This window comes from Nothoprocta perdicaria, unplaced genomic scaffold (assembly GCF_003342845.1).
Source record: "Nothoprocta perdicaria isolate Ctin4 unplaced genomic scaffold, notPer1 scaffold_86, whole genome shotgun sequence".
Lineage (NCBI taxonomy): Eukaryota > Metazoa > Chordata > Aves > Tinamiformes > Tinamidae > Nothoprocta > Nothoprocta perdicaria.
The window spans coordinates 2,765,687-2,778,622 of NW_020456154.1; the positions used below are offsets into that span (position 1 = coordinate 2,765,687).

A 12,936-nucleotide genomic window follows, 5' to 3' on the forward strand; every position below is an offset into this window, starting at 1 on the left:
GTCATTATCCTGTAATACAGAAAAATCGTGGCCATTACAATGGCAYTGTTAGAACAGTGACTATTAGAAATATCGGTTCCAAGAGACATAAAGATACTAACAAACAACAGCAAAGACCAAAACCCAGTCTTCTTGCCTGAACATGATGTACCTTATCTTGTATAAAGGGATATTGTGCAAGCAGGCTCACGCGTGATGTGTTTCTTTCCACTCAGATGACACGAAGACAACAGATTTTTCCAGCAGAGGCCATAACTAACATGTAATAAATTTGAAAGAACTGGCACCATGGTGATTTTGCCTTCCAAGACACTGACAGTTTGGTAGGGCCCTTCCTGTGTGTTCTGTTCCAGCTGGCCCTGCCTCATCTCCCTGCCTAGAGCTTTCAAAATCAGCTCCAAGACAAGTAACTTAACCCTAAAAATGCCAACAACAGGGACTATGATGCACATTCTCTAGAAGTCATGGAACAACAAAAGGCAACTTGAGCTACCGCTCCACAGCCTCGCATCCTTATAACGGGACTTGGTGCCTCCACGCAGCTTCTGACTGTTCCTACAAAACTCACTGCAATCCGCACACACCTGCAAGACACCAAATAGTGTCACTCAAAGACAGGCTCAGTTCCACCAGAAATTTAAAACAGCCAAGAGAGCGTCCTCAATTACAGGTCCTCAAATGTGAAGCCTGTGGGCAAGAGCATCTCATAGGCAAGAGAGATCCACACTGCAGAGAGCACCCGTGGCCAAGCTCCTGGGGTCGACCTGCTCTCCAGGACGCCTGGCACCCCACCAGCATGAGTTGGTGTTTGGTTCTGGGAGCGTGGAGTCAACCAGGGCTGGACAGCAGCTCAGCCCCAGAGCAGTTCAGCACTGCCAAAGCAGGCTCACCTGGAGCTGGATCACCCTTTCACACGGGGTGATGCTAGAAATCACGTGGGTGAAACACATCAAGGTAATAGCAGTGCCTCTGCTGACTGCAATCAACAGTAATATCAACAGGAACAAAGTCCTCCCACGCCACAGGGATGAAGTTGTCTTTCGTGAGCTCTCTCTTRCCACAGGAAAAACAAGGAAGTAAAAGATTTGTCACAAAGAGGCCACCTTTTGTCCAAGCGCTGGTTCTCCTATTTGGCATTTAAGAGTTGTTATGTGTAATCTGTGGCAGGTACAATTAGCCTGCGATGAAACAGAGACAAAATAGGTCTGTATATCCAGAAGACAGGAGCTCTTCCTTCAAATTGCCTGGCCAGTCAAAAGAGCAACCTAAAAAAGGCCCTTTAAACCCCTTTGGGCATCTTTCCCTTTCTCTGCTTTAGCAGTGCTTTCCCTTCTGCACTGTAGCAAGACTTAAATTCTAAGGTATTTCTGCCGTATAATTTACCTGCCTAACCTGCAATACTTACATACCACAAAAAAGTAGTAAAAAAATAAAATAAAAAAACACTACCAACCAAGCTGCTGATATTCCCAGCAGCCATAGGTCACGGTTATGATGTGAGCATGTCACAAAAAGGCAGTGCCTCCATCTGAAGACAGATCTCAGGAGAATTCACGCCTCTCCTCCGCTATCCCTCCCTCCAGCCAGCGTTCCTCATTTATATCTTACATAATCTTCTTCTGTAAGGACAGCTGATGACTCTTGAGAAGTGTTTCGCCGGGGTAAATTTGACAAAAATCAATTCTGACTCTGTGTATGGTGGCCCTCACAGCAAATAAGAAGGGCTTAATACACTAAGAGCCACCAAAACAACCCACTTTGCCTGTTTGTGCAGAGACAATGAGGCATCCTGCTCGAGGRCAGATGGATATGCCCGGCCAGGCAGCCCAATCCCAGCACCAGATTCCTCAGGAGACTCTGAAATCCATCAGAGCTGACCAGAGCACCTCAGCCAATGCTGCACTGGGAAAAAACTGTTTCCTGAGGCCTAAGAACCAGAGCTGGAAATCATGACATGCAACCACAGGCACCATCCAAACACAAAACTGAAAGGTCTGGAAACATTCTGAGGGATGAATTTTTCTTCTGTAGCTTTTCTTCTGCCAAACAGAGATAGAGATGGGAACAAACTATTATTAGTGGCTATGGAAAGSACTACAGACATCAGGTCAAGAGTTCTTACAAGAGCAAGTCATACAACATCTCTCCCCRAATGGATAAATAGACATTTTTGAAAGGATGTGCTGACTTGTTTTTGACACTCAACAACAGCAACTCTTTCACTTGCCAGTAAATTTCTCCATTATTTAAGTTAGCCTAGATTACTAAGAAATTTTTCTCTTATTTCAGGGTTGATCAGGTTAAATGGCAGCTTCCCACTAGTGAGTCTCATGATAGTAAACAACACAGCCCCCTTCTTACTCGGCGTCACGCACACACAGGCGTGCAGCACAAGGCATCTCCTGAGCTCTTCCATACACTACATGATGCACTAAATCAGACACCCAGCATCTCACACAGCAAACCCCTTATCCTTTCCAGCCCTGCGCTGAACTCAGAGCCAGCCACAACCACCCAGCCACAGCCCCCTCAGCGCTGCGGAGGAGCAGGATCACGTGCGTGTCTCAGGCTGCTACTCCCCTCGGCACCGCTGAAGCCGCTCTCTTTGCTGACACCCAGTACTTCCAAATCGCTGCTTTACAAAGAAAACTTTCCGTCCTATGAGGACGGCCTGTTCCCAAATACAYGGTACCTTGCACTAAGCTATCAACCATCAAACACACTTTTTTTTGGTCAGATTTCTCCGCAATCAACCAGTCATTTCAACTCATTCTTTGATCGAATTTAATCTTCCTCCTTCCCAAGTAGTGTTTCAAATAGCAAATCTTTCTGGTGAGGTTTTAATATTACTATCTCCATGGCTGGTATAGATATTGAATAGGAATGAGATTGAAAAAAGATCCCTGGGGRAAATTTTCTCTAGAAATAGTCTTAATCACTACCGTCTCCCCATTAATTACTACTTTTTAAGATCTATATCTAAAGAGGTTTTTAATCTGTGTTCTGTTTATTTGAGATAAGACAAGCATTTTTTTTAATCAAAACTGTTCACATGGACTAAATCAAACACTTGAGCAATATCTAACTCTATCACTATTGCTTAGTGCAGCGTTGTCAAAATAGACTAAATGTTTGTTTAAAAAGACATTCTCCTGCATTAAGTTGTGCTGAATAATATTAAAGTGTATCTTCAGATGCTTTAACATGTCAAAACTATTCTCATCTTGCGTCAACAAATGCCTAATTAACACATAACTCTTTGGGTCATCCCTTTTAATTATTGTTATATTGAATCCAGGTGGGCAGTCTACCATCCTTTTACAATTCCCCGTGTTTACCAGAAGCTGCTAAAAATTGACATTCATGGGTAAGAAACTCCCATGCTTTGACCATTATCCTTGGGCATTCCTTATATAGATCGACTTTAAAAAATATATTAGCAAGTTATTTTTTTACACGACTAYTTACAAATTCTGCACTGGACCTATACCTAGATTTTTCTTTAACATGTGAAAACTGCTGCCTTTTCCCTTGAACTCACATGGCATCTCAGTGCTATTCTCGTGTTTAAAGTTTAATACAATTCACTGCCATTTACTTTCTCCTTTACCTCATCTTCGCTCCCTTACGGAGGGATAGCTCTTTGTCTCGCCTCCTCCCTTGCTGTGACTGTGGAGCTGCATCTCTCTGGCTCTCAGAGCAGTTTTGCTGAGCGTTTGGTACCGTCATTGACGCCTCCCTGTCCAGAGGACCCCTCGCAGGCAGCTATCCCGCCAGCCGGCTCGACCCAAAGGAACTGGCCCTTCCAAAGCTCCTTCCATTTCTGACTGCTGCCATATTCTGTTTGCACAAAGTAAATGCAGGCAAATAACAATCACTGGTACCTAGGCAACTGTGGGATTCAAGTCAGCTATTAACTCTTCGCTATCTGCGAGAACAAGGTCAACTATCGATTTATTCCACTGCGGGTGCAGAACTCCGTGCATTAAAATAAGGACCTATTCCTTCTAGATGCTTTCTAGAAGACTTCACTGGCAACATGAAATGCTGAGAAAGTATTACCTAATTGAAGCAGCCTGTTTATTTTGTCTCCCCATAGCAATAGGTCCAGCATATAGACATAGAAAGTAGATAGATAAGGAAATCTTTGTTCCCTGTCTTAACATATTCCAGAGATCTGCTACAAAGTAGGTGAGAAATTATTTTAAACCCGAATAACTTGGTTTCATCAGGAAGTGCTTACACTGGAAGCTCTCACAAACGGCAACGATATGGGAAGCGTTATGTAATTTCCCTCAGTCACACACAAAACAACATGTCTGAAGTCCACCTCTATTCCAGGCTGCACTAAAACATCAGCTAATTCTCCGTGCCTTGGGCCCGGCCTGACCTCTCGCATTCTGCTCAATCCTAAAGGGACTTCTTTACTCCTTCCCCATCATCACATTTATTTCTTCCTCTGCTGCTTTGCTGTCTACCCAATTTCTCTCTTTGTACAGTAGCTTCGGAAAATCACTCCAGGCAAGGATTCTGAGTCTCCCAGATGTGACGTTGAGGAGATGTGACCTGACACACAGAGAGCAGAGGGGGAAGGTGGGGGGTTACTAGGCAGGCACAGCTGGGGATGCAGACAACCACAAGCACCCTGGGGAAAGAATTGGTCCCAGTGAGTCACCCAAGGGAAGGCATCCCGATCCTAAAAAAGAAGCCGGAGCGAGGGGGATTCGGAGCAAAACACATTCCTGCTCGAGGCTCCGAGCATGCTGAGAGAAGCAGCACAGSCAGAGAGAAAGGGAGATCTACGGGAGTCATTGATTATTTCCTTGGCAAAACACCAGGGCTTTCTATTACGGGAAAGCAGCACAGGGCTTGTTTATGCCCCAAAAGATGAGCTGGCTCCTGGTGGGCCTGCCTCGGAACAGAGGCCACGCGCTGCCGGCTGAGCTGGCCAAAGGTTTCACGGGGAAACACACCACTGACCCCTATTAAATGTGTCACCGCGCTGGAACTCAAGGTATCTTGACAGTAACCCAACAGCAAGTAACTCGGAGAACAATGGAGACCAACGCATCTAGGGAGCTTTCCCTTCTCCGTGTAAGACCAGTGACACCATCTGGGCCCCGGATAAGGATGGAAATCCTCCCCGGAAGCAGCGAGGCTGAGTTGGCTCCAAACAGCAGTTCACTCAAATCCCCTGGCTCTCCCCATCAACAAAACAGCGATAAGAACAGGATGGTGACACCAGTGTCACCAGGGCAGGAATATCCTTGTCATCTCCATCTCATCCCTGCCTGCCTGCACAGAGGGGGGGTATCYGGCCCAATACGACAACGTAGGAGCCGGCAGAGCCATCAGGACGGGCATGGATCCCGCGGGAAGGGAGAGCGGCACTGCGGAGCCGCCGGGAGCGGGAGCCGCGGCAGCGCGGRGCGAAGCACTCGCTGCAGCAGGTGCTCCGAGCCCTGGCCGTGACTGCGGCACGAGCTTACACACCCCGCACAGAACTGCCTACCCACGGCCCCACGGAAGGAAAGCAAGCTGGAAAACATAAGCAGAAGCAGCTGGGAATACTGAGAAACCACAGATTGCCAGGAGAGGACCTTCGCCCTTAAAATATAGTCCTATTCTTAACATCCATGGATCTTTAAATCCATTAACAGCATGGAATCCTAGAACCAAAATGCCAGCTCTGTCATCTCCAGAGGTCCTCTTTTCTGATACTCTGCTCAGAGCAGAGGTCTAATTAGATCACACTGCTCAGCACTGTGTCCAGTTGAGCCTTAAACACCTCTGACGACGGAGGGTCCACAACTTCTCCGGGCACCTTGTTTCACTACTTGCCAACCCTCACAGTAGAAGAATTTTCCTAACATCTAATTGGAATTTTCCATGTTCCAATTCGTGTTTGTCACCCCTCATCCTATAACCTGGAGTCTCCAAAGAGGATTTAGCTCCATCACCAACGTCCTCCAATCAGACAGCTGTAGACAACAAAAACATTCCCCCTTAGGCTTCTCTTTTCCATGCCGGACAGTCCCAGGTCTCTCAGCCTCTCCTTGCACGCCCCCTTCCCCCGGGCCCTGGCCGCTGCCACCCTCCATGTCCTCCCTGCACGAGGGAGCCCAGGCGCTGCAGACACAGCCCAGGCGCCAAGCAGAGCGCAGGGGGGGCCCCGCAGCAGCGCTCGGCAGCCCAGCCCGGCACGGCACGTGGGCGGCCTCCCCGCTGCAGAGCCCCCTGCAGCGTCCTGCCCCCCGGGACCCCGGGGCCTGCCCTGCACAGGCGCCTCCCGAGCCCTGCCGGACCCCGCGCTCCACATTTCCCTCGCCCAGCTGCACCACCTTGCGCTTGCTCCCGGCCAGCTGCAGCCTGTTCCTCTCTTCAGTGAAGCCTTCAGTTCCTGTCAGCCCCTTTCTCCAAGGAGCCAGGGCAGCCCCTGCCTTTCGCTCACTTCCCTCAATTCCCTCTCATCCCCAGAATTGCTTCCTGCAGCCAGAAGAAACCCTCCAGGAACAGGCAGCAAAGGGTTCCCACAATACGTAACGATTGGGACTCCTGCAGGCAAGCACAACCCAAGGCTATTAATGAATGTTTGAACATTTCTGCACACTTTGCTCACTTCCTATTGCATAAACTACAGACAAGCCCACTTCTCTCATTTACAGCAGTCCAAACTCAAAAGTCCATGAATTTAACAAATAAACAGAACTGTAAATATTGCCTATGAGCATATGCATGTGCATGCACACGCACAGCAAAGGCTCCAGAGATGCCACAAGAATTCTAAAGAATTTGGAGGAGCAGCTGCCCTTTCTGTTAGGATCAAGATACACTCAAAGCAGCGCTGTTAGGGCAGCAAGAGTAACCTGCCCTTTGGTGGTTGCCAACTTGAGACCCCTACACTACATCTCAAGCAGGTAACAACACTTAAGTGTGTTAACTTAACACGGGCCTATCATCCTATCAACAAGGCAAAGATCCTTAATGACAACATACAGATAACTCCCCCTGAAGACTGGGTTATGAAGCATCTAGTTCCTTTATCTCTGTATCTGCACTGAAGCARGCATCACTTATATGCATGAGAACAAAATCTTCCCCAGAGAATTTATATACAGAGATGAATAGATACAAAGCTCAGAGAGAAACTATTCAGTCAGAACAGAATAGAATGCACGTCACACACAGTGTCAACTCCATGCAGTTGCTGGTTGGCAAATTTCTTCCAGCACTTCTTAAAAAGCAAAAGTGGATCATGAGGAAAGACAAATATTTCAATAAGTTTCTAAGCAACCAAAAAACAGTGCCGTGCAATGGCTATAGTAAGTCAACTGAGTGCTTAATCCTGTCTTAACTGGGAAATTAAGTAAAGATTAGTTTTGTTTTTCCAAACTGATTACTAACAACTCGATATGAGCACAGTTATTACCCACTTCAGCACAACATTGTGCAGAGTGCTGTCTGAATTGGCATTATCCCCACACGAACACGTCAGCACCACGTGCTCCACTCGTGCTGAAGGAGAACTTGCTACCTTAACAGGCTCCAGCAACTTACCCCAAACATCTGCCGAAGGTCGGGATCCCGAAAGCGGAAGGGAATGTTGGACACATGGAGCCGTTTTGGAGTGGATTTGCTCTCGGTGTTCTCACTGCTCTGCGTCTGCGACTGCTGTCCATCTGTCTGTGCCCCTCCTTCTGTCTGCTGCAACGAGAAAGACAAAAATGTGGGCATGAGTGAAACCACACCAACTCCTCCCACGTGCCTTCTCCACCTCTTCTCAGGTATTAGTGCCACACTTGTGRCTACGGAATCTGAGCACTTGACAATTATTTTGACAAAGCCAGTACTGCTTAACAACTGCTCTGTTGTTCYTCTTCCTTTCCCTGCGTGAGCAGTAATGAGATCTCGGGCTCCTTCCCCCACATCACCTTTCAGCTTAGACTTTAGCCTAGTCTTTGGTTTTCTTAAATTGCTTCTCTCTCCCCGTTCTCCCTCACTTCAGCTGTCACCGTAGGAAAGCTCTAATGAAGCGGCGGATCTTTCATATCCTGTAACTGGAAGGTAGAATTGCTGTTCTAATCTCACGTGGCAGGATGTTCACACAAGGATCTCAATCCCGCAGCTGAGACGGCAGCTTTTCATCAGACCGACACCAGAAGTGCATCTGCTCTGTTGTGCTCCCTCCAGAGAAACACCAAGCCAAAAGAAAATATGTAATCAAGTAGTAAAAATCCATATTTAAACAGTTTGTGAATACTCTTGATCAACTTTTTTTGTTAGTTATTTTCACTCCAGGGTTTACAAGGACTCCAGGTGCTAATTCCTGCAAGYAATTCCACAGTCAGAATAAGGGAATTGCTACCAGTGTTGCCAAGAGCTGACTGGTACAGCAAGGCTAGGTCAAGGGATGGGCAGGGGTTACCTGTGCAAAGAAAAGGTTGGAAAAGGTGGGAAAAGAAAGGAGACCAGTRTGCCAGAGGAGAGACCCAATAGCCACACAGATAAGGCACACAGGGAAGAGAAAAGAAAGAACTTCAGCCACTTCAGCCACAAGTGACATACAAGAAAGTCCTTAAACTTAATATTGAGTAGTTTTAGGGGTTGTTTTAAATACAGTTTGTGTATTTCAAAGAAAGAGAAACACCAGAGGCGTCAGCCCCACACCGAACAGTGACTGGACGGAGCAGAGTGCCCTGCACAACCACTGAGCAAACAAACACTTCATGGGCATTTGGAAAGAAATCTCTCYCCAAAGATGAACTGGCAACGTTAGCACAAAGCTGCTTCTGGCCAGAAATGTCTCTGACAGATATGACCTTGACCTTGTGCATTGGTTTTAAAGGACGGACAAGCGCAAACTCACAGTCAGCGCTGAGCCCTTGTCCTGCTGAGCAGAACGGTGGCAGCTTCCCTTTCATCTTGGTGGGGCGGAGCCAGCAACATAAAATATGTTTGATCTGGTTAGTATCAAATCAGCCTTGATGGGAGGAATGGRGCAATTGCTTTGCAAGCATCTCTGCTCCCAAGAGCAACACAAGTCSCAGGAGAAGGCTCGAAGAAGCAGCCATTCTTCTTTGGCTAAGACTCATCCACCCCTAAATATCACATTTTTAGGAACAACTTTTCAGATGTGATCGAGCGGAGCTCTGTGGAGCTGCCTTCCCCTCGCTATCCCCTGCCTCACCCCCATGACAAAAAGCATCTCCCACCACACAGCCAGAGCCCCCCGGGGGAAGGATCAATGCGGGCAGCTTGTGATTAAATCACCCCGTGCTATTTGGCAGCTTTATTTTTATGACTCCATCAGAGTCCCCGCTCCTCAGGGCAAATCCATCCAAGAGGGACAAAGCGCCCGGGTAGCTCATCCATCACCAGTCYCCAGAGAAGCGGCCGCTCCAAAGCAACTGCCCGCAGCCAGCGCCCCTCTCGCTCAAGGGGGCTGCCTCGCAGTCCGCTATGGGGCACGTTCCGGAGCCTCGCGGATGTCAATGCCCAAATCTTCTGTTTCCCAACAAGTGGCAAGCGCACACGCACGCAGGCAAATCCTCCTGCAGACAAACACGCTCAGTCCATCCTCCGTTATTAAAAGGCACAGATTCTGAACAGTTCTTAAACTGCTATCCAAGCTGGACGGGAGGGGAGCTGCTCCGTCTGCAGCCCAGGAAACTCGTCCCCTCTCCCCTCCCGTCCACTTGGTCGCAGGCAGAGGGCCCAGCTCCTTCCCATTGAGGAAGCCACGAACCCCGTACAGGGGCCCACTCTAAACACGCGCCCAGCTGCCCTCGCACACGGCCGCGCGCGTGGGATGCCAGCACTAAGGCAAAGGCTTCAACGTGGAGGAAAAACAGGAGGAACCGAGTCCAGTTTGATCTTCTTGACCCCAAATGTTTTCTCAGGCTTTCACATTCCATACTTTTGGAGCAGTAATTCAACATTAAAGAGCGTCTCTCTCTCTGGATGCTGCAGCTCCCTCGTTTCCATCACACACAGCCCTAAGGTAAGGCTTGAACTTTGCGCCGCCACAGCATTAGCTCACTGCATGWGTCTAGCGCCGCACACCCAGCTACAACACAAATGAAAGAGTCTCCTCAGACCTCTCCCCTCCCCGTCCTGCTTTTATGGCTATTCCTTGTCTCAGTTCATTAGSAGGGAGATGAAAGGAAGGGCCCGAAGCCTCTTTTCAGGCGGTGCATAATGGAGAGCGGCCGCGACGCAGGCGCGCGGTAACAACCCGCGTTTCCCTGCGCTCCTTCCCCCGGCCCCGCGGGCGGCATCGGGCTCCTCGGGCGCTGTCCGGCCTCCAGACCGCGGCGCAGGCCCTGAGCTCCGCTCAGGGGCTCCCCAGAACACCCCGGGGCTCCCCGGAACACCCCGGGGCTCCCCGGAACACCCCGGGGCTCCCCGGAACGCACGGGGCTCCCCGGAACGCACGGGGCTCCCCGGAACGCACGGGGGTCCTGCATCGGCGTTTGCTCTGCTCTGGCGCCGCTTCCCAGCTCCCCACGCCACCTCTCACACACCCAGCAACAGGCCAGAGACCCCACACAGGACACGGCGGCTTCAGGGCAGAGCGGGCCCGGCAAAAGGGCAGAGGGAAACCCGAGCAACACCGGGGTGTCCCGGGAGCTGCTGGGAGCAGCTTCCTGCCCCGCTCTCCGCCAGACTCTTCCATCCCAAAGCAGCGCTTGCAGAAGGAAGCCCAGCACGCCGCGAATCACAGCCACTTAGATAAACYCCCTGAATTTCTGCGAGCGGTTTTCAGGGGGGCCTGGGGTGGTTTCGCAATTCGGGAGACAGATTGTGCCGCCTCCGCCGCTTCTCGACTAGTCTTGGATCCCCAGAAAACAAATAAAAAGGGGGAGGGAAACGCTGATCAAGAGCTTGAGCTATGCCGTGGAGACCCCGACTAAAATGAATGCCTGGCAGATGGCAATCTCCCCATGGAGAAGGGCAGGGCAGGCACTGTGGCAAGCACTCGGCAGCTCCCAGCCACGGATTTGTGCGGAAACGGCCATTTATCAGCAAGCAGCTGCCTGCCAAGCAGGTCTGATAGGAAAAGAGCAAGTGATGAATTGATGGTGGTCACTCAAACCCTCCCGTGCCGCTTCACGCTCTACCAGGGCCCGACCGGGGTTTGCACCCCAGAACAAAGGGGAACTGCTGCTGTCTATATTATATTTATCTCCCAGAAACAAGCAGCATCTTTCAACAACAGCACRTTTCATTTAAACATTGCATCCACGTAGCTGATTGTTCAGATGTGCCAGCACAGTTACATAAGAAAGACCCAGGTAACAATGTGCCCAAGGACTCTATACAYCAAAAATTCCGCAAAAAAATGGCTGAGCGTGTATCAAGCAACCCCTACATAGCTTTTAAGTGTTTTCAATCTAGTGAGATTGATTTAAATCATTTTCTTCTGACTACTTATTGCCTATTTGCAGATATCCTACAACTTATTTTGTTCATTTTCCTCATTTTAAAAAGACATAAACCCACCTAAGAGCTGAACACAAAAGCCCGCAGTTTGCCAAGCACCTTGCACAAAGACCATTTGCCTTACATGTCATTTAAGAATGAAAAAATGAAATGTTTTCTGAGCAGTACTTGTTTTTTCCTAGGCTTCTCTCCCTGTCCTCCAAGGCAGCAGTGAAATGGTGAAACAGACACCCACTGCGCTGGCCACGACACCAAAACCTTTGTGAACGCTTCTACTGCGTCTCCTGTGACACGGGGATGCCCTGGCAGGCTGCACAAGGCAGCGAGACTGCCCGGGCTGCCGCTCACCTCCGCACCACGGCATTTCCAGGCCAACGGAAGAGCTAACGGGAGGACAGGCTGAGAGCCTGCCCAGGCCCCTGCCGCCTTTGTGCCAGTGGTCACACAGAGCATCTGTGCAAGAGCCCAAGAGGAGGGCGAGTGCCTGGTGATGCTGCTCTAGCAGCGTCCCAGCCTCCGGCAAACGGAGCCAGCTCCTGCCTTTGTACTTGGTCACTGGCAGTGAATCTGTCATCCACAAACTGGTTTAATGGGGTTTTTTCAATGCAATTATACCCTTGGCTTCCAAAGGGCCCTCTTGCCAAAGGCTCCTGTTCCAAAAGTTTATATCAAAAAATAAAGACAAAACCAATCCTTTGTTTCATACAAGCCACAAACATTTTCTGCATGCATCTTAGCAAGAGCAAATGGGAAAGTTTCCTATTTTCTTTCCCACACTATTCAAGATTCTATAAATCTGTCGTGTCCTTTCATCCCTCTATGATGTCTTCTTTTTAAGTGAATATTTAGTTTCTTTCCATAAAAACAACTGTTACATCTTCATCATCATTATTCTCATTCTCTATGCTTCTTATTTTGCTACAGGCTTTTTGAAATACGCAGGAACGCTATTTCTGCACACTCTAACATAACAGTATTTTCTGATTTACTTCCTATTTCTCTCAAAAAGAGGCAGATTTCTAAATCTGCCTTATTGGGCGCAAGTCTACAAGTACTGACAAACAGAATACCCAAGGCAAATTCCTGATGTTAAATGCCAGAGTTTGCTCCCGTAAGGCAGCAATTTTCAAGCTCAAGGGTCCAAATAGCGAGCAGCTGGATAGTCATATGAAGCCAGCTCCTCATATCTACCTACTAAAACAGTATCAGAAAAAGAAGTGAGGATATTAATTAAATATATTCTTCACTTCAAATGAGCAACTGCTTTAATTACTGAAACGATGGTAAATAATTACAGAGGAAAGCCTTTCAATCTTAGGCCAGGCAAGAAATACCCAGAGGAATGTCATCTTTGTAACATCATCCATGCATTACAGGGGAAAGCTGAGAAGCCTCYGGCGATATCTGGGGCGCACTCGGAGGGCTGCTCAGCCTCCCTGCCTCCCTCTGCACAGCCTTTGTAGGCGACTCCACCACAGAGGTGTCTTCTTGAAG

General features: G+C 48.8%; 1 protein-coding gene across 7 annotated transcripts in view; it reads right to left on the reverse strand.

The window, feature by feature from the left end:
• The window catches only part of RBFOX2 (RNA binding fox-1 homolog 2), a 122,583-nt gene that overhangs the window by 35,411 nt on the left and 74,236 nt on the right, over positions 1–12,936 (reverse strand). For 4 of the 7 annotated variants that reach the window (XM_026052288.1, XM_026052285.1, XM_026052287.1 and 1 more), the window contains exon 3: positions 7,558–7,704. In XM_026052288.1, the coding sequence (XP_025908073.1) occupies positions 7,558–7,704 (147 nt within the window). The remainder of the gene's footprint in view (positions 1–7,557; positions 7,705–12,936) is intronic. The other 3 variants (XM_026052289.1, XM_026052291.1, XM_026052286.1) reach the window with 1 other exon arrangement.